Source organism: Orbicella faveolata, unplaced genomic scaffold (genome assembly GCF_042242905.1).
Source record: "Orbicella faveolata isolate gen_17 unplaced genomic scaffold, um_ofav_v1 contig_13, whole genome shotgun sequence".
Classification (NCBI taxonomy): Eukaryota; Metazoa; Cnidaria; class Anthozoa; order Scleractinia; family Merulinidae; genus Orbicella; species Orbicella faveolata.
The window spans coordinates 24,854,842-24,880,000 of record NW_028301540.1 but is presented as its reverse complement, the minus strand read 5'-3'; the positions used below and the strand labels follow the sequence as shown (position 1 = coordinate 24,880,000).

General features: G+C 39.1%; 2 protein-coding genes and 1 long non-coding RNA gene across 5 annotated transcripts in view; all 3 read left to right on the top strand.

The window, feature by feature from the left end:
- LOC110057813 (protein C-mannosyl-transferase DPY19L1-like) overlaps positions 1-714 on the top strand; it is a 19,212-nt gene extending 18,498 nt beyond the window's left edge. Inside the window, exon 26 of the mRNA XM_089285128.1 lies at positions 193-714. Coding sequence (XP_089141254.1) covers positions 193-346 — 154 coding nt within the window. The 3' untranslated portion in view covers positions 347-714. The remainder of the gene's footprint in view (positions 1-192) is intronic.
- Positions 715-1,239: 525 nt separating this feature from the next.
- Positions 1,240-23,552, top strand: LOC110057834 (uncharacterized). Of its 3 annotated transcripts, XM_089285127.1 has the most exons (5): positions 1,240-2,793; positions 3,515-3,614; positions 16,491-16,541; positions 18,496-18,674; positions 20,031-23,552. In XM_089285127.1, exons 4-5 carry the CDS (start codon positions 18,502-18,504, stop codon positions 23,233-23,235), a joined length of 3,378 nt encoding a protein of 1,125 aa, XP_089141253.1. In that variant the 5' UTR covers positions 1,240-2,793; positions 3,515-3,614; positions 16,491-16,541; positions 18,496-18,501; the 3' UTR covers positions 23,236-23,552. The 3 variants fall into 3 exon arrangements, with proteins under 3 accessions (XP_089141253.1, XP_089141252.1, XP_089141251.1); XM_089285126.1 differs by lacking the exons at positions 1,240-2,793; positions 3,515-3,614 and adding an exon at positions 15,901-16,401; XM_089285125.1 differs by lacking the exons at positions 1,240-2,793; positions 3,515-3,614; positions 16,491-16,541 and having other exon boundaries at positions 18,445-18,674.
- LOC149115748 (uncharacterized) overlaps positions 17,381-25,159 on the top strand; it is a 94,674-nt gene continuing 86,895 nt past the window's right edge. Inside the window, exon 1 of the long non-coding RNA XR_016206119.1 lies at positions 17,381-18,453. This is a non-coding gene — a long non-coding RNA (uncharacterized LOC149115748). The remainder of the gene's footprint in view (positions 18,454-25,159) is intronic.

The window sequence follows — 25,159 nt, the reverse complement described above, 5'->3', positions numbered from 1 at the left end:
CACAGCTATTGCTCTATTCATTAAACCTTTTGTTTGGTGACGTTCTCGTTGTCGCCGTCGTGGTTTCCTTAAGCTCCTATATTTTATTTACCCAAGATGGCGACCAGCCTGTCCCTTGATTGACGACTTGTTGTGCTTAGTAACCAATTCTTGTTTTATATGTGACATTTTTTCTCTCCCTTTTCTCGACAGACCTGGTTGTGGTATGGTTGACATCTGGGATCTGGAAGATGAAGAAAACAAGGCTCGACCGAGCTGCTGTCATATACTGGCTGACAATCCGGCACCTTTTAAAGAGGTGTTTAGCAATGAGAAATATTACGTTTTTCAAGTGCATCCCAGCTAACAGATTCTGAAAGGTTTTTTGACAAATCTTAAACTTTGACCAAGATGTACAACAAGTTCGTTCCCACGGTCTTCTCTTCTTTGGGAAGAAGCAAGATCCTAGGAACTAGAAGTAGGTTCGTCGGTGTAGCTTCTGGTAAACGCTAATCCGAGAATTAAAATTTCAGCAAAGTTTTTGTTTGTTATAAGCTTATTTTGGGGGAGCTTCGGTTCCAGATTAGCCAAAACGTTTACAGAACTAATAATTACAGATAATCCTATAGAGGAGATGTAAAACTGAATTGAAAGTGTTTGGCAATTCTCGACAGGGGTTTTAAGATATGTTTATGAAATTGCACAATGAAATAAATATTGAAAATGGAATCAAAAGGCTTGTACGTTTGTTCGCTTTCTCAAACGTTTGACCGGACTGACTGGCGTCGTCTTGGAAGATGGCTGTGGCAGGATAATTTAAAATCTGGTAAATTGCTGTGTAAATGGCTTACTGACCAAGCGTGAGGTCAAGATGGCTGGTGCACTATTTTCTTGCGGGACACAGCGGGCTATCCGGAGCGGGCAAGATAGCTCCATCTGGCCCGCTCGGGTAGCCAATCACAGCGCAGGATTTGGTTCATCTTGCCCGGTCACGGAGCTTGCCATATAATAAATATTATTAGTAGAATTCTACTTGTATACTAATGCAAATGCTGCAATCTGATTGGCTGAGCTACTCGTACACTATCAGCCATTAGTATAATTTCAGAGCTGAGCAAAGAGTTTCGAGCAATCTGATTGGTTGAGCGATTCCTTATATGACGCCATAAAGCATTTTTAAGACCAGGCTGCTAAGCTCGCCACCTTTGCCATCTCGGCAAGTACACATTTCGGATAAGTGCTGAATGAATTTATTCGGAAGACTTCACTCCAAGTACAGGATATTTGAAAGGATAGAGAATTTTCAAAATGAGTGCTGTCACCCTTGGACCAAAAATACTTTCAAGAACTGGTGTTCAAAGAATTTAAGAATCGTAAATGCAGTGGTTACGTTGATCGCCAGCCCGATAGGTAGCGTATTTCGGCAAAGGAAAGTGACATCGAACGCCCCGTTTTGTTTTGACGCAGTGGCTGCCGGTCGTGTTGCCCTTCCCACTAGGACTGAGTTTCTCACGCAGTCGTTATTTGGGTCATAACGCAACGCTTCTTTTCAGAGTGTATTCCTTTCTTTGCTAAGAGAACTACTCGGGTTACCAGATCACGAAATCAACTTTCCCATCCCCCTACTCCCCATTACAGGTGTAGATCATGGCCTGGGACCACACCCAATGCCCATCTGGCCAGCTAGAGGTTACACGTCTGCTTACTGGGAAATTTAGTTTGTCAGGGAACGTGCTGAGAAAAGAAATTTCGGACATGGAAAGAACAGCCGATATAAATTCACCATCGACTAGAAAATTATTTTAGATATTATTTGTAGGTTGCTTTGTGGCCATGATGGTGCCGATCAAGTCTAATCGTGTGCATCTGAGTATTGGTTTGGAGTCCGGGCGTTCATTCTGCCCTCATTAGTATGAAAGTTTATGTAAAATTTTCATGTTTAATTTTTTTTTTTTTTTTCACAATTATTTATAGAAATTCAGTAAAGAAACTCATCAGTGGAAGCATAAGAAAATGTTTCAGATAATGCACATATCCTTTGTTCTTTGAAATGCAAAGGATACCGGTGTGGCATGAAACATTCAGGCGTGGCGAATTTACAACGCCAATATGTTTTACAATACGGGCTTTCTGAATTTGCTAATTATTCATCACGGGTTTAGTTTGTCAACTGCCACCATCTTGGTTTGTTCCTTATGATGGCGCTTCGTCCTCGATTCTGGGAAAGCATTTTCCTTATTACAGCAGAAGACCGTTATCACTTCAATACGGATGACATGCTTCACGGTCGGGAAAGATATGGACTGAAACAACGCTACATTTGATGTAAACGGGCAGGCTGTGGACAAACGTAATGTACACAAGTGTCTTTTCATTCTCTGTTAGAACTCCCTCTGAAGTGCGCCGTTAATATAGTTTTTGCATATTCCTGTGATGTCTTTATTTTATATGGAAGAGTGGTTTGTCTGCACAAAAAGTGAGGCAGAACGACTTTCCCTCAGCTGCAATAAACTGAAAGGATTAAACTTGCGAGGTAGCTGCGATGTTTCAGTGGGGCGTATAATTATTTATGGACTTCTAAGTTTTAAAAAACTTTCGCCACACGAAATCTTTTAAGATTTCGGTTCTTAATATTAAAATATTAAGCACTGTACGTTTAAGCTGTATATTTGTTAAATTATTGTCAATTTTCAAACGTTTTAGATTTGTCCTAGACAGCGATGAGATAAGAGCCTTTCTTGACGAACCTTTGTGACGTGTACATGACAGAGATGAGTACGTGATCACCTGCAATGGCTCTCTCGCAACCCCTCGGTCAGAACATTCTGAACATTAATAGAAATTAAACTTTTAAATTAAAACGTATTTAATTTATCCTCGGAGTATCAATGCAAAGACACAAGGAGCGAGTTCTCCCAACATGAGTTTAAATGCATGAACAAGGACAGATAAGAAATTGCAGATTGATACAGAACAATTGATAATAAGAGCAAGCCCCAATTGCAAAAAACTGTATACCGCAAAAGGCCAGTTACAAGCTGTCTGAGCTTAGCAGCATATTCCCTTGACGCAGATAGGAACATTAATATGAAGAGGAATTTCGAGTTTGAAACAAAATAATATTGAAGCTCTAACCACAAAAATATGAAACAAACAAAAATGTTACTCTAGACAAGTCATGTGTAACAATAGAACAATTTCGATGTATTAAAATTCAGCCTAAAACAATAGACCTCAGTACGAGGCTCTGGGGAATAAACCCCACAAACTCTGTAGTTATTCCCCAGAGCCTCGTACTGAGGTCTATTGTTTTAGGCTGAGTTTTGATATATCGAAATTGGTCTATTACTTTCATTGAAAAATTACTCAACGTAACTTTGTGTTTATTGGCATTTTAACCAAGTAGCAGGCTGGCTCCCTGAAGGGATGGTCAGCTTAAAAAGTTGTTGATTGATTGAGTGATTTATTAAAGTCTTAACATTAAAGCCTTTTAGAACGTACTATCATGAGTAACGATTAACATTTCCACCAACAGGCAAAGAATTGAGTGCCAAGCTGAGAGTCGTATAGCCCAAGCTAACAGGAAGTTGCATTTTCACGGATGTACGGACAACTGGATCAGTCTTATGGCCAAGGTATGTTTAATATTTGACAGCCTTTGACCGAGTTTACCATACACCTGATTTGATGCATTATTAACCAAGAACTGCGATTCATTAGTGCATGCCTTCGGCAAATTCCTCTTTTTGCGAGACGCCAATCAAAGTTGCTCACATGGATTGAGACGGTTTCCATATGATTGCTGACAACTCCGGCTACTTAATTTGATTTTCTCGCTAACCTAAGGACGCACGTAGATACGCCCTCATACGCTATATAGTGACCGTAAAAAGTTGGGATAAGATGGATTGGCGGTACCATAGCCGTGACCGTAAGGTGTTGTTCCACTGTACTAGCTCCGTCACATTGAAATTAATACTTCTTCAGTATAAGAGCTTTTCAGTTAGCAAAAACTACGTGATATAACTCATCTATTGACCTGCGCGACAGCCTTCCAGGGGATCAATTTTTATGTTACGCAACGTAAAAGCTTGGAAATTCAAACGTGCACTATTACAAAGCAAAGAGACCTGTCGAGTTAAAATGTGCTAAAACGACAAACGTTGTTAGAAAGTCATATATCTGATTAAACTCAAACCTCAGATTTCAGTTTTGGAATATGATCACGTCACATGAAAACAAGCAATTGAATGAATATTTTGGTCCTTTTGGACCTAAAGTATCAAAAGTTACATGCCGAGTCACATACGAAAAGTAAAGCACTGGCTAAGTAGGAAATTAAGAAAATTGCTTTTCAGCTTCTTGTATGAAAGCGAAGAGCAATAATACCATACTCAGAGTACGTTTCGAATCTCCTCGCCGTTCTCTAGCGATTGATCAGTGACCAAATGGAAACAACCCTTACGAAAATATTGCTACAAGTGAAGTTTTACATTTGGAATCAGATTTCATTGAAATAGAACCACCATTTAGAAAGATGATTGAACCTACAGAAGTCCTGATTGTTTATTTAATGGGCTGATTATATTTCTCTACGATGCAGTTTGTGTGTAACGTGATTTGACTTCGAAGGTTCCAACTCGCGGAGTGAGCAGCTATCGGTAGCAATTTATTTATTTCATCTCAGAAATCATTGAGAGTTATTGGCTGACAGAAGACTATTTCAGAACGGGACTTGGAAATCTCAGCTGTCATTTAGAAATACCGTTTCTAAATTCACCTTCCTTTTTCACAGAATTAACAGTGTTTTTTGTTGCAACATGTCAAACACGAGAGACGGCGTTATACCACATTGCTAAACGCCGAGAAAAGAGTCGATATCTCACGCGCAAGCAGTGTAGTATTTTTGAAGTGTTTTGAGATCCAGTGTTTAATAGATCTTCCCAGTCAAATCTAAGCTAGGGTAAGATGAAAATGGAGAAATATTATGAAAATCGTGATTGAAACTCTAAGCTAATTAAATTCAGATATCCAAATACTGTCACAGTTATGATTTAACGAATAATTTAGTTAATTAAAGTAAGCCTCTTTCTGACTAGTTTCTCTATTTTTAATTAATAAATGGTGGTCACCTAACTAGTTTAGCTCATAGTTATTTTGGGTGACCAGCTGCTGAATCTATTTTAATCAATATTATATACTGATTTAATTGCTTTAGGTTTTTTTACAGTACAAATAAACCAAATAAAATAAACCTTGAATTCCTTTGATTAATTATTAATTTGAGAAATTATTTTCCCGTATATGTCTTTACAGAAAGTTTGGACAGTTGCGCATTTATAAGAGATCGGATAGAATTTCATAGCGTATAATGCTGATGAAAACAAGACATTATTTTGTGGTCAAAGTTAGTAAATCGTGAAAAACGAAACTTAATTTTTCACACATTTTATTTTCTGCACTCTGTACAATGTCGACAAAGCACTTCGGAATGAAACTTTGCGCAATTTTACCGTTTTCTGATATTGGAAGGGGCAAAGGGAAAGACATTCCATCAGTAGTAATTTTTTGATCATAAATTTCAAGTTCTGCAAGTGCTTCAATCATGTCAATTAATATTTGGCGAGGCTTGGCGAGGCTTGGCGAGGCTTGGCGAGGCCCTAGCTGCCCAAAATTCAATTTTTTGAATTTGCATTCACATTTATGTTCGCCTTAAAACCTACTGGTGCATATCTTATCATTGATAGTAGACAGTGTGAACAATCTTTTTGGCGACTGAAACCTGTTTTTTTCTTTGTAATGGATGATATCAACGCGCATGTTTTAATATGTAATTTCTATCGTCATTGTTGATGATTCTTATGTTGTTGTTTTTGGAAGATTTGTTGATTTAAAATAATAAAAAAACCTTATTGATAAGTATTTACAAAAACTACAGTCTCGTTTTGTTCTTTTTTTGTTTGCGATCAAAGTAATTTTTGTTTAGCTGCTGAGTTTAACAAAGAGTACAAAAGCTTTGGATGTATAAACGTTTACGTATCCTCTGTTTTAAAACGCAGACCCGTGCAATGTTTGGCTCTTATTAACCGAGCTAAGTCGGTCTGTATGGGAGAATCTTGACCGAGGTCGTGAGTACAGACCGAACGCGGTAAGGTCTGTACACACGACCGAGGTCAAGATTCTCCCATACAGACCGACTTAGCTCGGTTAATAAGATGTTTATTATATGGCAAAGAAGAAAACTTTTATTCGTTTAATGTAACTGGTTTGCTTGCAAACGGAGATGAGCTTAACTTAAACCTGCCGAAATTTGCTCGTCCTCTTTACTTCTTTTTTCGTCATCAGGCTTTTTGGCACTTCCATAAATGATTGAGAAGAAAATAAAAGAAAACGGTGAACATTTTTGTATTTCAGTTTGCTACAATTTCAACGCAAAATGAAACCGGTGTAGATGCCGGTCTAGATGGGAGAATCTTGACCGCGGTCAATATCGATTTCAGCCAAACAAATTCGTGAATTCGGTAGTTCCCAGTCCTCCTGAGACACAGCCATATAATAAACCGGAAAAACAAAGAAATAAATGTGTTTTTTTTTGTTGTTGTTGTTTGTTTTCTTTTTCAACAAAGGTACAATATGTGCTCCTCTTCGCTTGGTTTACATTCGTCAAATTGTTATCAAAATTGATAAAATCAAATACTTTGTCCACAATGAAGTTATCTTAGAAAACTTTCGACTTGCTTCTATATTTCCCTAATTTTGATATTGATATTGATATTTTTTCGCACGTTTCATACATTTTATATCTTTAGCTAAATAGTGTGAAGCTTTATGCAGGACAATTTGGTGTAAACCTTCCCAACTTTGGAACAATCTTGGTAAGTTAGTTGCGTCATTTCCCACAAAAAAGAACGAGAAATAATAATTCAGGTCTCCTTTTTGATATTGCACGAGTCGTAATATTTTTAAGTCTTGATCATAATGTAAATTTTCCTTGCTTGCCTTTCTTGATTTCTCAATGCAGGTTTTGAGAATTTGGTTGTAATGCGAGACAATTTTCCAATGTTGATCGGTTCAGTTGTTCTCCTGGCCTCAAGGCCCATCGTCGATGAGTAATTAAATTTTGATCACTGTGATGACTCATGAGCTTGTTATTCAGAGTAGGAAAAGTAACAAAGAACATTTTGTGTCTTTAAAAAATATCCAGAGCTGCTAACCATGAAATTAAATTAAAAGCTAAAAACTGAAATAAAAATAATGATGATTTGAAATTAGTTACATGTGTTTTCTTTCGTGATCACAGGCAAAATGTTCCTTTCATATCAATAGCTTAAATTATATATTTTCGCTTCCAGTTATGATTAGGTTCAGTTATTTTGACTTTCAGGGAAACGTTGTCACCCTGACGTCGTAATTTGCATTATAATATGAAAATCATCATGGCGGCCATCGCAAAATGCTGAAGTTCATTCAGAGTCACACCAAATGACGCGGGAAGTTTTATTCCAAAAAAACAAGTCCTCACTGTTAAGAATGAGATCTCACTATTGGTGATGAGGAAAACACCAACAAAGCATTTCTTTTCAAATAATATTACTGTGAAATTTTTTCGGTTACCGTATAGCGGGGTCGTTTACGGTATTTGCTCATTAGCATAGCCGTTTCAGCCCTGATCAAGCTACAGAAATATCAGTTTTAAAAATTGAAAGAGCACAGCACAATTGCAAGTCCCAAGGAATTTGAGCCCGATGTATTGAATACTTTTTGTGCCACGCGGATTTAATTGAAAACTCAAACGTTTTATAAAAAATGCTTGAGCTCATTAGCACTTTAGCCACCCAGATATATAATATTTCACCAGGAACATCATATTTTAGAGTTTTGGACACCCTCATATTTTGTTACGCTCAAGCAACTTATTGCCCTTGACAGAAACTTTGGGGAGACTGAGTGCCAGCTTTTTGCACCAGCATTTACTGGGAAGGTGGGAGGCACAGCGGCCCCATGGTTAGGGCGCTTGCCTCTGGATTAAGCGGGTGTATAAATTGTCACCGGTGAACTTAATGCTGGGGGTCATTAACCCTGCAGTGGAGTAGCACTTCATCCAGGGGGGAGTAGAAATTTCCTAGTTGCTTCATGCTACAGAAACTGGGATAAGCTCTGGTCTAATAGGCCCCTTGGCTCATATGCAGACCTTTACCATTACTGGGATGGTTCAGAGACAAAATGTGAGCTACGATTGATCAATGGTTTCCAAAGGCATCCAATGGCCAATCATAGCTCACATTGTTTACCCAATCCATCGGAGAGCTCCTAGTGCCAAAAGCTGACTTTTAATCTTCCCAAACTTTCTGTCAACAGCGATTAGTTCTGAAATGATTTGTAAGGTTTTGGTGTTCATGGGAATGGATCAACAAATCCCAGATAATGCCTATTCCCCCACAGAGGAGACTGTCTGATTTCCAATCCCAATGAGGAATATCAATGTTTTCCCAAGAATAATGATATCAACTGTACAGAGGGACAGAGGGAAAAGTTTGTGGCTTTGAGCAATGGTGGAGAATACCAGAGGTGTACCAATCGTTCGTGGGGTGATCACGGGAGAATTTAGCCTAAACAAGAGGCCTAGAGGCCTTAACGCGGATGGTTTTTTTTTTTTTTAAGTTTGCAGTTATCATCATTGGTTTCTGTGCGAAAAGTGAGGCCCGGTAATATTTTTTTCTAAAGGAAAGAGAAAACCAACAAACTTGCCTTCCTAGTGACTTGTTTTGTTCTAAACTTTTTGCGTGTGCGAAGCTTACATTAAGTTGGCAGCAAGTAGTTTGTCTGTTTACGAGAGTCACGTGATCGAAAGGAATTCTACCAAGATGACTGGGCACTAGTTTAGATCTTATAGATGAGAGGACTGGGTGCTAGTTGGCTTGTGCGAGTGGATTTTCTGCCCCCTTCGTGTTGGGTGCTTCGCTTTTGTGTACCATTTATCGGTTTTTATTTTCCCAGCATTCAGTTGGTAAGGTAGGTGTTTTTCTTTTATAACTTGTTTTGAGATGCGTCCGTTGTCTGTTTGCATGCATCGAAAATCTATCTTCGTATCCTTCGTAATTTCGTATTTTAGCTTAGCTTAATTGCATTTCTGTTTTTATTTTTCGAAGATCTAGCTTCTAGATTTCGTGTTGGCTTTGAAAATATTGATTGCAGTTGTATGTTTATTGATAGCTTTCTTCCGTCATTCCTTCAGGTTTCCATATCGGGAGTTATCTAGTTATCTATCAAGTTTTATCGGCCTACAAAACTTGATAGATATATTAAATGCATAACTGAGCTTCCAAATAAGTCAGGAGTAGCCTAAACACAGCTTAAAAGGCTTTACTGGGTTATTTACTGTCGATTTATACCTAAATTTGTTTGCTGTTAAGACCATTACGCGATGTAAATCTCACAATAAACCTCACGCAAGCAAAGGAGTTTATCGGTAGATTTTATCACATATTTCACGGTCATTCAAACAGAAGCTTGCATTTTCCACATATCAACATTGCCCAAATTCGCAAAAACGGCGAAAAAGCGTTGATCTCTCCCCAAAATGGTTTTTTAGGACGTCGAAACAACTTTTCGCTATACATTTCCTTCTAGCGACTTGCAATGTTTGCCCCCTGGCGATCCCAGAGTTCTTTGTGCATAACATGAGGATCCGATTGCTGGCAGCTCATTCATTGTGACCGCACTTTTGTCATTGTGTTTTAAAATGAAGTTAAAATGCCTGCCTTTGAAAAGTGTTTGTTGACAAGGTTTAGTGCTTTAACAAGGTCGACAAGGGTCAATTCATGCCTCTCAGGTTCATGCTTTTAATTAGCATCTGGTTTTCTTTACAAGATCTTATCAACTTCAGTACAACACAAAGAGGAAAACGGAGACAGCTAGCAACACTCAAAACCCTACCGTGACAATCAAAACACAAAACTATAACAATATCATCTGATAATTTCCAGGTCAAATGCATATCATTCTTTGTAAGACTCGGCCTTTCTCCTGCAAATTTAATCAATAAATATCCCCTCGCTCTTATCTCAAGCTCTCGTGGGTAAAGCAGGTAATAAATCAGCATTGTGGACACACCCTTCCCTTCACAACGTCTTCTAATTTATAGCACATTAATATTTACTACATGTTATTTTTAGAACTACTCAAATCGTACCTATGGATTTTAAGTAACACCATCACGGTATTCTTATTTGCATATAATAAACCAGACCTTCATTAATGCAATAAAAGCTCCCCTACTCTTAGGGTGTTTCACAACTGAACATATTTCTCGTCAAAAAAAGGCGCAACACTGCGATAACGGTCCAGGATGAGGTAACAGCGGCGCTGAGGGTCTCGCGTAAGCAGCATACCTATTGTTTAAACACACTGACAAATATATCTTGCGTTGCAGACTTAAACGGGGGAGGGGTAGGGATCGGGTGGCACAAAAAAAGCGAGGAATAAGGGGAAGGAACAGAACCCTATCCCAATAAAGGAGCCCGTTTTCAATAAGCAGCCCAGTTTATTCCTCAACAAGTAAAATTCAAAAAAGCAAAAAGAAAGCTACGCAAACACAAGTACGCAGTGCGTACCTATTTTTTTGCTACTGAGCTTGCGTCGTTCTCAGAGCACTCTGGGCTCGCTTTGATGCATGTCACAACTATCTTGAGAGAGATTGACGCCAGAGTACCTGCTTGTATCCAAGTTAAAAGTTTCGTCCACATGTGCCATTATTTCAGCGTTATCTGAGTTCTTTTTTGCTTCATTTGAGTTTGTTTGTGTTTCATATAAGTTATCTTTGAGTTCTCGAAGCGACCCTGGCCGAAACTGACGCTCACCATCTTTTAGTTGAAGGTCTATCACGAATTGCGTGTGCGTTTGTGTGCGCTTTGAGCGTCTTGAAACGAAAGAAATCCATTGAATATTTATGTAACCAGAAGGGAAGCGACGTTGGCACACATCAGAATCTCACTTGCTGATTTTGAAAACAGGACCTCTCCTTTCCATTAAAACGACCTCGAGCAAACAAACGCGCTCTTTCTTCGTGAGAAAAGAAATCAAAGCGCTGGTAATTTTCCGAACGCTATTTGCATACGGTTGCCTGAATCATAGTCTCCTCTACTAACTATGCCTGAATCGATTAGAACACATGGATGCTCTCGAATATTGTTTTCTATTATTCTGAACAGTTTATTGCGAGCCGTACCGAGCCGAGCCATGTTTTCTACGAGCCGAACAGTTCTCATTCGGCTTGCTATGTATGGCTTTGCTCGTTCTTAATGCTAGTTTCTTAAGACGCTGCTGTCTGATCTGGAAGCGTAAACAACATAAATTTGGGACATTTGGTCAGATCCAGTTAGTTGCAGGGTAAACAATAAGTCATTCCTCAAGCGTTCGAAACGCTTGTTCCGACTTAAATCTTTCAAATCGAAGCAATGCGAAAATTGATTAAGCTCAAAACAACGAAATCCAAGTTTACAATAACTAAACTCCTTCAAATTTTCTTTGCACACGTAGTCCACCTAACGTGCGCTACAAAAAAAAAAACTGAATATGTTGCGCTGTGTTCTAAGGGCGGCGAAATACAAGAAACAAAAACCCGTATCTCGTATATCGTTGCTTAAAAGGCGGCGACGATATATTCGATCCAAAAACTCTCAACTTGGCTGATGTTTCGAGTTTCTCACCTTGCGTGATCCGGCAACTTGTTTTTGCGAATAGTAGAGAGCGGGCCTACTTTGAGCAACAAATTTTGGCTTTGCTGCTCGTTCATCCAACTCACAACTTTTCACGTATAAAATTTGCTCGCATTTCGCGACAAGTTGAGGGTTTGTGTATCTCGTGAAGCAGTCTCTTACAACATGAAGCCTTCCATGTTGCGACAAAAACAACCATAAATCCGGATAAAAAACAACAGGAGCTACCATTGGCTACAATGAAATTACCTGTAGCCAATAACGACTTGCGTTACAATTTGCGACTACCGCGAAGAAAAAAATGAAATTCGACCTAATTTCTAACGCGTATTGCTGCGCATCCGCCAAATAATAGTAAGGACTTGGCGATTTTTAAATGTTTACATAGGTAACAGCGATGTTCTATTCTGCAGTCCAGCTAACTATCTTTTGCAGATTTAAGTAAATCATGACAACAATCGTAAGACGTAGAAAGTCGGAATAAGGTGACAGTCTTCGCTAAACATTTGACGGGAAATATTTCTGACTGATGACATTTTTTGGACTTTGCCGGAACAATTACTCCGATTTGCCTGTAGATACCAATTTTAACTATACTAGATATTGATAACAGTGAAGACTACCACAAAAATGTTTTTCGCTATTTTAGCTAGACCGCTTAAGAGGCCAAAATCATGACGTGGTAATATCGCAAAAAAAAAAAAAAACCAAAGGCAATCTGGACAGGTCGTGGGTTTGACTCCTCACTGGGATTCAGAAAACTTTCTCTTCCGACTAGGCCAACTACAAGATTGATCTCAGTATTTAAAGTCAAGACTAAGTAAGAAAGTAAAATTAATAGATCGATTAGTCATAGATTTTTAACGTTGCACAAGAGTTTATTGAAAAAGTTCAGAAGTAAAAGTCATATCTGACAAAAATATATGTTTTGTTAAAGTTACTGTAGCAGTACTTATTATGGGTTGTGAAGTGTCACAGGTACCAAGACTTCAAGGCAGACAACCGTGTAATACTGCGCTACTGATGCCTGAATAAATGAGATTGCTTTTGTTCCTACATGGCATGGTCGGGGCGAAAGTATATTTTTGAAATGACAATGTTAATTTACTGAGACCACATGTACAAGTAAATGTTTGCAATTTGAAACCACACGTACAAGTAAATGTTTACATAGACACAGACTCAGTTGGACCTTTAGAGGAACTGCGAGCAATATAATGATCTCCTTAACTTTATTGCGCGATGATTTAAAACTTTTTTATAGTTTTCTTTTCATTTTAGAAACGAAATCAAGACCCAGTTAGAAATTAAAATGATTTGATTAATAAGAAATTTTTAACGTTGCGCAAGGGTTTTTTTAAGGTTAGGAGTAAAAGTCGTACCTGATAAATGAAAAACAGGCATGTGACTGGCCATAGAGTCACAATGAGTCAAGAGAATTTAAACCTGGGCAGAAAGACGCACTTTTTGAAAACGAGGTTTATAGATCTCAGTTTTAACATCCTTTGGGTCCTCAAGTTAAGAATGCAATCTGCCCGAATCGGATCTCCTTCAAACGTTTCATCGCAGTAAAAGTTATTATGGTAGTACTTATTGCAGGTTTAGGCTGAAGCGCTGCTGGTGTCGTGATGTCAAAGCGGACAACCGTGTAATATGGCGGTAATGCAATATTCAAATTTTCTTAGGTTGTTTGGTTGAAAATGATGGCACCATGCAGTTTTTGATCACTTAAAAAAGCGCAATTAGTTAAAGCAATCTAATTCATTCTTTTACTCCATCACTCGTTTGAAGTCATATGTGCTGAACCAAAAGAGATTGCATTTTGTAAGTAGATCGCAAATTACACTTTTATTAAGCTTAAAATCTCTCAAGTTTCGTTTCGAAAACATTATCCTGGCTGTTGTCCAACCTCGGTTTAAATTCTCTTCGCCCTGTTCGTGGTTCAAAGACCAGCCTGCATATTGGTACGTTTTAGAGCGTGGTTTTCAAGGTAGAAAACAGAACATAAAGGAAGCTTATCGAGAGTCATTTTATTGTGCAGGTAGTTTAAGTCTTTTATCCTTAACTGGATTGTTTTCATTAGTTTCGTCTCCGGCATCTTAGCTTTGTGTATAAATGAGGAAATTCTCTTGACTTCTTCGGTTAAAAATTATATACTTGGGTGTCATAGATATTTCGAAAAAACGCATTCTTTTTCTTTCTCTTTTTCTTTTTTCTTTTGCCAGACCAATTACTCCGATTTGCCTGTAGATACCAATTTTAACTATACTGGATATTGATAACAGTGCAAAAGACTACCACAAAATTTCTTTTCGCTATTTTAGACCGCTTGAGGGGCCAAAATCATGATGTGGTAATGTCTCGAAGAAAAACGAACGCATACCTCGGCAAATGTTATGGTTGTTAATCTTTTCGGATAGCTTTTATACTGTGAAAAGATGAAGGTAAAGGGCCGACCTCGATCTTTCGATACTGCCCGCTTTTCTCTGAGGATAACACCTAAATGAGAAAACATGTACTACGGTGTTAGGTTCAGCAATTGCACCCGGTTTTTGCCACTTTAAAGTAAACCGCAGTTTTCCCTATTTAACTGGTTCAGTGACGAATTGATCCTCGCAAGTAAACTGCAGTTTAAGCAATTGCAGAGATTGAAGCCTGAAAAATATTCTGGCTTCCACTGGGCTCGAACTCGTGTCTCTTAGATAGAGATACTGGTTTGGCGCTACTACCAACTGAGCTACAAAGCCACATGTTTAGAGCTAGGCAAACTTTAGTTGGTTCTTTGTTCCCTGTAAAAGAATTTGATCGAAAATGATATATATGAAATAAACTCATATTTGACCTGCGATTAAACTTGCGCAGTTGTTGCTCCGGTTTTGTGAAGACACAAAAGCCCCATTCTAAAATATAAACGGAAAGGCAAAAAGTAGAGATATGATGTATTTGAAAAAGAAAACGCGCAATACCATGAAAAAGATCATTAGGTACCGGCTACAAGGAATTGAATTTTCAACTCACAGTACAGCTTTGAATCTCTCAGACTCCACCAGTATTAATGTGGAAAATACTGTTATCATCTACGTCACATCGAAGAAGAAAATCTTTTCCTCACAGAAAAGTGACCCGATATCAAATGAAGTTCTACCAAAGGAAAACAAAGAAATCAATTAGTCTGTGAATAAATGGAGAAACATTAATTATGTCAGGTTCCGCAGTTTAAAATGCTGATACCCGCTTCTGCCTCTTCAAAAAGAGGAAAGCGTTCTACTTCATTATCTGAATGAAATTGAATTTTATACCAATTTTCATGGCCATGGAATTAGTGGGGAAAATGAAACGTCACGTTGCCTTAAATCAATAGATATTGTCTTTATTCCTTCGTGACAAGGGCGGGCCGAAAATTCACAGTCAGAAATAACAATGTTAATTTAATAAAACCGCAAAATTACCTTTATTGGAACTGCAAGCAATATAATGATCCTCTTAAGTTATATTTTTTAACTCTGATAATATTTTTGTATTTATTTCGGGAACCAAATCAACCCCCCCCCCCCCCCCCCAACTAAAATGACCTAGCTCACCACTCTGGTCCTCCATAGTTCAGTGGTAGAGCAGTCCAACCGGCAATCTGGACAGGTCATGGGTTCGATTCGTCATTGGGATTCAGAAAACTTTCTTTTCCGAGTAGGCCAACTACAAGATTTATCTTATTATTTAAGTTCAAGACTGAGTAAGAAAGTAAAATGAATAGATCGATTAGTCATAGATTCTTAACGTTACAAAAGAGTTTATTGAAAAGTTCAGAAGTAAAAGTCATATCTGACAAATATATATGTTCTGTTAAAGTTACTACAGCAGTACTTATTATGGGTTGTGAAGTGTCACAGGTACCAAGACTTCAAGGCAGACAACCGTGTAATACTGCGCTAATATCATCGCCTGAATAAAAGAGATTGTTTTTGTTCCTACATGACATGGTTGGGGCGAAAGTATATTTTGAAATGACAATGTTAATTTACTGAGACCACATGTACAAGTAAATGTTTGCAATTTGAAACCACACGTACAAGTAAATGTTTACATAGACACAGACTCAGTTGAACCTTTAGAGGAACTGCGAGCAATGAAATGATCTCCTTAACTTTATCAGTGCGCGATGTTTTAAAACCTTTTTATAGTTTTCTTTTCATTTTAGAAACGAAATCAAGACCCAGTTAGAAATTAAAATGATGTGATTAATTAGAAATTTTTTACGTTGCACAAGGGCTTTTTTTTAAATTAGGAGTAAAAAACACATATATGATAAATGAAAAATAGGTATGTGGCTGGCCATAGAGTCACAAAGAGTCAACAGAATTTAAACCTGGGCAAGAGGTTTATAGATCTCAGTTTTAACAACCTCTGGGCCTTCAAGTCAAGAATCCAATCTACCCGAATCAGATTTCCTTCAGACGCTTCATCGCAGTAAAAGTTATTATGGTAGTACTTATTGAGGGTTCTGATGCGTTACTGGTGCCGTGATGTCAAAGCGGACAACCGTGTAATATGTAATGCAATATTTAAATTTTCTCAGGTTAATCGGTTCAAAATGATGGCACCGTGCATTTTTGGATCACATAAAATAGCGCAATTAGTTGCGACAATCTAATGTTACTCCATCACTCGTTTGAAGTCACACGGACTGAACCAAAAGGGATTGTATTTTGTAAGTATATCGCAAATTACACTTTTATTAAGCTTAGATCCTCTCAAGTTTCGTTTCGAAAACATTATCCTGGCTGTTTTCCTACTTAGGTTTAACTTCTCTTCGTCCTGTTCGTGGATCAAAGGACAGCCTGCATATAGGTACGTTTTAGAGCGTGATTATCAAGGTAGAAAACAGAACATGAATGAAGTTTATCGAGAGTCATTTTATTGTGCAGGTAGTTTGAGTCTTTTATCCTTAACTGGATTGTTTTCATTATTTTCGTCTCCGGCATCTTAGCTTTGTGTATAAATGAGGTAATGCCCTTGGCTTGTTCGGTTATAACTTATATACTTGTGTGTCATAGATATTTCGAAAAAACGCATTCTTTTGATCAGTCGATGAGTTTAACTCGATCAGGAAAGTTAAATAAGTGTTTTTCTTTTAAATAAAATGGGCTATCTCGCCCGGTATTTAAAATTCGATATCAGTGAATGAAATAATTTGTCCCGATAGTAGTACGCAGATATCAAGGTAGAAACTCGTGGATCATGTAAAGATTAGGATATCAAGGCAGATATTTTGTATCACCGTAATAATCAGAGTGATATCAATGTAGAAAATGGTCTTTGATACCAAGGCAGACTATCCCTTACAAAAAAAAAAAAAAAAAAAAATGGTTAGACAATGTCATTACCATGTATAGCAAAGGGCTGATTCACGTCTGTACAGATACCTAGGGTTTAACCACAGTTTCCATATCATCTGATGATGCCGTGGATCGGCGAAGGCTCGAAAGATTAATTCTATAACAGTAGTATAAGGCTTTACTTGAAACTATCAAAGATAAACGAGAATATGTATGCTAAATATCTTACTTCTAAAGAATGTTTTACTTAAAGAACACATTTATACCGTGACAATGGCTTCGAGTGGAAACCTGCCGTAAATAACGTCCAGCGTCTTTAAAAGAAAAAGCTTCAAAAGGGTTTTTTTGGCGTTTTAGTGAATCGCGTTTCACCGCCTCAGAAACACTTCGAGGATCATCCCATGGCTCATTTCATTTTGGCACTTCAAATGATTTAATTCAAATCCATCATTTCCGTCACATTTTATTTCCAAAGGGATAATACGTCTGTTTAATCCCACAATAACCAAATAAACATCGACTTTCTCTTGACGTTATGGTGGCTCACAAGCTCAAGCTTTCGAATGTCGTATCGGCTTCTGTGGTAAGGTCAGAGTTCCGAATTCCAAAGGATGGAGATACGATTAATTTTCCAACGGTTCAAAATGATGGAGAAATTCCATACCCCTAAAGACCAAGGTAATGTTTAATATCTCTAAAAATGACCATTCCTTCATTTTGGACACAAAACTTGGCGATTTATTCGTACGAGAAGTCACGATTTTTTAGCATTGGAAAAAAATTAGGATATTTGACTGAACTTTACACAATTGTAACAGCAAACAAAAATTTACTTTGTTATCAGCTTTTGTACATGGATGTACACGTTATTGGCCACTCCCCTTTTCAGGTCCAACGTAGACACACAATGATAAATAAATATTCAAATAAACATAACTAGGTTAAGAATCCCAACTGGCGGGAGGCAGACCAGCTGGCTATTTACAAGGGCAGCCGAGAAATTGAACTCGGGGCTACCAAGAACAACAACAGCAAGCGGTCGGGAAAGGGATTTGAACCCGGGAGCTACGGATTTCAAATCCGGGGCTCTAACCACTCGGCCACGCTCCCTCTCCTTTCTTGAAAAAAAAAAAAAGAAAGAAACAGAGACAAAACAAGAGCGGCATTTGATCGTCCTGGCTACACCGAGATGGTGCTGGTCCATCAACCAAATTGATCGCCAATATGATTGCGACTGCCACCACGTCAAGGTCGTTCAAAAATCGTCATAATCGTGCGACCATTTAAGGAAGAGTGAATGTACTTGAATTAAGTGTGGTTAAGGAAGACTAGCTTCTTAGCTTCTTAGCTTCTTAGCTTCTTATGTGCCACGAGGCACAAAGAAGCTAAGTGAAGTGAAGTGAAGTGAAGGAAGACTATTAATTGTAAAAAAAAAAAAAAAAAAACTCATTTTGTTTTCCTAACAGAAAAGGATGCTGTTCCTGGGTTTTCTTTTGCTGCCTTTCCTGGGTTCATGTTTCTCAGAGGAAGTTTGGGATCCAACCGACCCAAGATGCGAAGAGCGGAGACAAGAGGTCAAACAAGCTTGGAATGATTATTATCTGGGAGAAGCCTACAGTTGGATAGACCGATACGGTAGTACAAGGTAAAACTTCTAAGAACTATAGGAAAATATCGTTAATGCTAGGTTGGTAAACAAATTTTTGTCAACGCATGATGGGCAAACCAAACAGCACTGAGTTTTGTTATTCCAGATAATAATACCTAACTGACTGAAACGTAGCTTGGCACTTTCTTGACTGATGTCCATGAGCAAGCACTTCGATCATCCGAGAGGATGCGACCACAGTCGACGTGAATACCTCTGCTGCAGAAGCTAAAAGGAGGTAACCCGCGAAGGCTCGAACAAGCGCTTCCCTGTCAGACGTTCCCTTAATCCCAATTCTACCAACTGGCACTCTCCTTTACTTACAAGGCTTGGCCATATTAGACATGTACGCATGCAGAGACAATGGTATCCTTATTACTCCCAATGTTGCTAAATATGCAGGTTTCTTCGACTCCACGGACTTACATCATAGTTAATAGAGGGAAATGGTTATGAAATTTGACAAAGGACTTTGTTCTGTGTTTTTGGTCGCTTTTTAGACCTGACCTTGCACAGAACACAAAAGGTCATGATTAGTGCTCAAGGAACTGACCAATAGAAACGTGACGGTGACGTGATTCGGCTAAACTGGTATGTGAGCGCAAAACAAAAGACTGTGCAGTGTCGTGGACCTTCCAACATAAATCTTGTGATCTTTTTTTGTTCCTTTGAAGTTTGCTCGCTTTCATAACCAGTTCCTTATAATAACTATGTCTACATCAATGCATTTTCCAGTATGTCATTAAAGACTAAGGACTCCTTTACATATGATGTTGTCAAATAACTGACTTAAATAATCCACTCTGTCTCAATCTGTTTATGGCAAACGCCCAAATTCATAGACATGACACAAGAACAGCCAGTAATTATCGAGTGCATTCCTGTCTTACTAACATCAAGAAATTTACAACTCTTTACCAAGGACCAAAAATCTGGAATTGTCTTCCTGTATCAATTAAAAGCTTGTCAAGCTTTCCTGTCTTTAAGAACAAAGTGCTAAAAGTTTTATTAAAATAGTTACTGAATTACACTAGCCGCACACCTTCGCAGTCCTTAGTTCTTATCATATTGTGACGTCGAGGTGACCTTTCCTATAAGCCTGGTGGTTTCTTGAGGTCTCCTTGCCTAACAACATGCTGTACTCTGTAAATATTCTTTTAACATCAAGGCTAATAAATGATGATGATGCTGATGGTATCACTTACGAGACGAGAATTGACTGGTTTGTCTTTCTTTTGAAAGGCACGCGGATACCTTCCATTAGGTGCAATAGTGTACCGCGATTACATTGCTTCACAAAACTCAATGTATAGCTCTTCTATTGATTCTGAATAATGTTCTCTTTTATTGCAGTACTTACAATGTCCGATTGCTGTATGAATCGACAATTGAAGGCTTTTTAAAGAAAGGCTGTGATGATTACGAAGCGAACAAAAAAACTAGCGATTACAGATGTTGGTCCAAGGAGTTCCTGTGTGCTGCGAAAGAAGTCGTCAGGAAAACTGTTGACAGTCATATCATGAAGAAAGGCAATCTTCGACACAATTGGCACGGCTGGTTTAGAGCGCCATGGGGCCAACAGCCCGAAGTTCGAGAACAGGAGATTAACTGGGTTACGAAAATACTATGGAATGACCCCAGACTTCTCTACTGGGCCAAAACTGACCTTGAACAACTTGGTAAAGAAATGCTCGACCGAATCTTCTACTACATTGAAACAAACGATATCGATAGCTTAGAAAAACTTTTTAACCACTACAAGTCTAGCGGCACGATGGATCTTATGAAAGAACAGTGCGAAAGCATGGACAGGGACGATACCAAAATGCAATGTAAGTTAGCAGTAGTCTTTGATAGGTTAGCAGAGTTGATGATAGATCATAAGAGTATACCATGGGATACGAGTCAGCCGCCTCCTAGAACCAGGGAGGAGCTATCTATGTTGTATCTTCTCCAGCCTAAAGTCTATGAAATCATGAACATTGCGTCCAAAGCCAGAAATAAGACCCTCTGTCACCGGCTAATGACAATGTTCCAGAGTCTCTATGATAACGCCCTGAATCAAGATGGCAACAAAATTAAGGACCATTTCGGTGAATTCGGCTCCATTTCTGCAAGCATGAAACGCGAATGTATAGACGCGTACAAAAATGATTTTGAGCAGCTCACGTGCTACTTGGCTGAGACGTTTGCACGTATGGAAAAACTAAGGAGTGCCTTAGGGCCAAATTATGACAACTGGCAGTCGAGTGAATCGCAAAGCATGCGAACTGTTGTTCTAGTGTGGCTTTTATTGACACCCAAAGGCAATTTCTATGTCAAAACCGATACACTTAAGAGAGCTCAGACTGCGAAAGAGTTGCTGAAAATCTTGTATAACAAAATCCGAGAAAATGACCTCACTGGCCTTCAAGACATTGCCAATTTAGTTCCCAACGGGAATCAAATGGGACTGACCAGTAGTGATGAATGTGCCCCCAGTTTTGAAAAAATTAGTAGGAGCATGGAATGCGGTTTTAAGATCCTCATGGAGAACGTAGCAGTTTTTCTTGACCAGTACAGCAGCAAGGATCGTAGAACAAAAAGTCTGGATCTGAGCGTCGATCATAAAACCAGGTTAACCCAGTTTCAAATTTCAAGCATCAAAGGTGCAGTTGAAAATACCAAGCTAGAGCTGCAAAGCTCGTTAGAAAAGTTCACCGGAGAGATAAAGAAATATTTCGAGGCCTCACTAGGCAGTCGTTTCACACATTTGCGTGATTATTTCACAAAAGTTGCCAGTTTTGATAAAGCAATTGCCCAGGCAGATACAATTTTCATAACCGGCAAATTGGACGAATTCAAAAACACGGCAGCAGAACTTCAGATAAAACTAGAATATGATACTTCTAAGCTGCAAATGGAGGGTACTATTATCAAATCTATTGATGCTACTTTTATGTGGTTAAAAGTCATTGGTTCGGGTATTTCGGCTATAATGGGGGCCATGGGGGGAGACTTTGGCGGCTTCGCGGACACGGCTGATCGTATCGACGCCGCCGCCAGGGCAACGCTCGAGGCAGTCAAGGGTGGTGCAATTCGTGAGCAAATAACAATAGCCACAGACAAGTTCAGGATAATTGGAGAAGGATTTCAGAAAAATAGAGTTCACTTAGAAAATACCAAGAAAATCATTGCTAAGCTCGAGGCGGAAGAAACTAGTAGTGATGAATTTAAGAAAATACAAAAAGAATTTCTGACGAGCTATAACGACTACACACCGCAGGTCTCAGAAGCTCAAATAGCTGAGCTAGACGCTGCCTGGAACGCAGTACTCGATAATTTGGAAACCTTAATAGATTCCGTGGAGACAAAAGAGGCCATTGCTGGTGCAACGTACATCTTCGTAGGAAATCACCTTTTTAAACTCAAAATCGCTGTACCTCAACTTGCGCAAACCCTTAGCAATCGGTTTGATTACCAATTTGAATTGATGGACAGTTTGACGGCAACGGTCCGGGCATATACATCGATGCAAGCGGCAAAAGGTCTAGAGCAAGGCTTCCAGGATTTGGAGCGACAGCTAGCGGAGTCCGCTGAAGCTCAGCTTGCGCTCGAACAAATGGCTTTATCCACATATGTAATATCTCAGTTCCATTTACTTCTCATCCTATCTCAGTATTGTAACTATGTGACCTATGTCAACGCAGGGATAGAGTCCTATCAATGCACCAACGCCTTAAGTACAATGGATACCAACCATATTGACGAGGCACTAAGTTATAACCCTCCTTCTTGCGACGTAGTTAAAGTTGACTTGAAAATTCCCACAAGTGATTCAGGCAGAGCCGATAGCATCAATCTCAATCAGATAAATTCAGGGGAGCCGGTGGCTTTTCAAATTCCCAACTTTGAGTGGTTGAAGCTTAACGGCCAGGTCTCCTCCAGCGATGAAGACAGTGCCCTTTTTGTTAAGCTTTTTGAGGTCTATCTCATTACAAATGATAGCTACCAGTTAAGCAGAAACCTACGGGTAGAAGTCACCCCTGCGGGGTCTGCCCCAATTTACCCCATTTCAGGACAAGTGAAATACGAATTGCGGCCCCGCTCACGAACACAGTATGTCTTTGAATACAAAGAAAATTATAGGGGCAACTGCGACTCGGAAAAAAACCCTTACCTTGTCTGCTCCCCAGGACCTAAAGGTATTTGTGTTCAAAGCAGGGGGGAGCTCAACAATAATTTGGGTGCTTATCCATCAATCTACAGTCCTTGGCTTATAAAACTGGACCAAAACATTGGCAATGCCCCTAAACCTGCTCCGGAAACCAAATTGTATCTCCAAGCTAAGCTTCAACTATGCAGAAAGAGGAAAGATTCAAACATTAGGGCCAGTCAGGGAAGAAAACGCTCCTTGAAAAAGGCCAAAAAGCATAAGCACCATGCAGTTAGGGACTCAGGTGTCCCGGCTTGTCCCGTGGGGAAATATTTCAATCAAGAGTCAGGGCTTTTCGCGGCTTGTAGTGTTGACTCTACCCCGCAGCATTATGGGTATTATTGTGAAGTGAACAGTCAGTAGTGTTGCGTCATTGCGTGTCAGAAAGTTAGTATGGCTGTGCTACGGATAAAGTAAGTGCAAATTAAATATACTGCATAATGTAGCTTTAGAGCATATGGTGCATTAATTAAAATGTGGTATGCGGCAGGTGCAAATAAATAAAAGAAAACAGAGGAACTCGAAACCATTTGCTTAGTTATTGGACTTGGTTGATGTACCGCGTAGGCGGGCCCCATTTCTTTGGAGCCAGAATAATTGACGTCTTACTTCCCTTAGTGATATATTGATGGATCAAATGGCTAAAAAGAAAATTAGAAGAATAAATAAAATTTTCGCGATTTTGTGTTAGATTTACAAACGTTTATTAAATAAGGCGTAGTTACAGCTAGCAGTTAGGGACCAGTCAATAATTAGAGAGTATGATGGGGTTGGTGTATGGGTGGGAATGCCGGCTATTGTTGTCCCCCTCATCCAATGTTTTCATCCTGTTTTCATCCATCCTGTGCAATGTTTTTTTCAGAGCCCGCCTCCCCCCCCCCCCCCACCCCCACCCCCTCTCCTTTCGACAGATAATTTTCCAGACATGAAACACACTAGTATTAACTGGTCATTATACACTATTCTCGAGATTTTCATAATTTTTAGGGGATACAATAGCGAGATGCCTTCAAATTTTGAACCGTCTGCCTCTCCACCCGGGTCTTGTATAAACAATAGGAGCACCCATCTCACCTTCAGACTCCTCGACCTTCCAATCTCTGCAAGACATCGTCCTCCTCTTCTGAATCTTAACCCGGGTCACTGTAAGAGTCATCACCATTACTACCAACCATTTTTATTAACAAAGCTGATTTTCTAGCACATTTTACGTTCCAAATATCTTTTAAAAGGATAAAAAAGTAAGCAGCACTTTTGCGAACTTCTCGAGTTGTAAAATTGTTTGATTGTCTCCTACGCGTTTCGTGTGACTAGCGCACACTTCATCAGGGTGTTTTACAATACAACTAAGAGTACCTGGATATATACCTAAAAAGCAAAATGAATTTTACATTAAACATAAAACACCTACGGATTTGCAAGTAGGAACTGCAAACTTCGTGGTTATACGTCTAAGAAACAGGCGGAGAAATATTTTGCAAGTTGTGACATATTTGTAATGTTTTGGGGCCCACAGTTTCAGCTCAGACGAAACGCGTAGGAGACAATAAAACAATTTTACAAGTCAAGAAGTTCGCAGAAGTGCTGCTCACTGGTTTATCCTTTTTAAAAATATTTTTGAAAATATTTTCAAAAATTTTTTACAAATTTTGAAAAATATCATGCTTTTTAGGAGGTTTTGTAAAACTGGAAATTTTCGAGGCCATAGCCACATCTCCTCCCGCTTCTGGTGGAGTACCCCAAGAAAGTTGTTTTAACCCTTTCCCTTACACATTCTGTTTAAAGCTTTCACTGCAAAGAATTAGAAAGTTCACTTTTATAAAGGTTTCATTTCAAAATCCTTGTATAAATTTACCCACGTCCTTTTTCCTTTGCGCATGCTCCCTCCCCACCCTCTGATTAGTGACCGTTCCCTGAGATGGGTTCATTGTCTCATGTTCATACAGTCAGAAACCTGTCTTAAGCGTTCACCCACGGTTTTGACGCGCTACTGTCCGCCTAACAAAGGCGTCCCCTCAATACAGGTTCATTTTATAGAAAATAAGGGAAGAAAAATTGGCCTTGAGACTGAGGCTGGTGTCGACTTAGTACAGGGTGTCCGCTTAAGATGGGGTCCGCTTAATACAGTTTTCACTTCAGTTGTTGCGCTAGTACTTAGTCCACCTCTACCTTCTTCTCGTAATTTCCACAACATTCCTTGTCGGCCACTGGGTCGTCAGCAAAAATTACAGTGATAACGTAATCGCTTGGAGTTGGCGATAGATCTCGGTGCAATATAGCCCGGGAA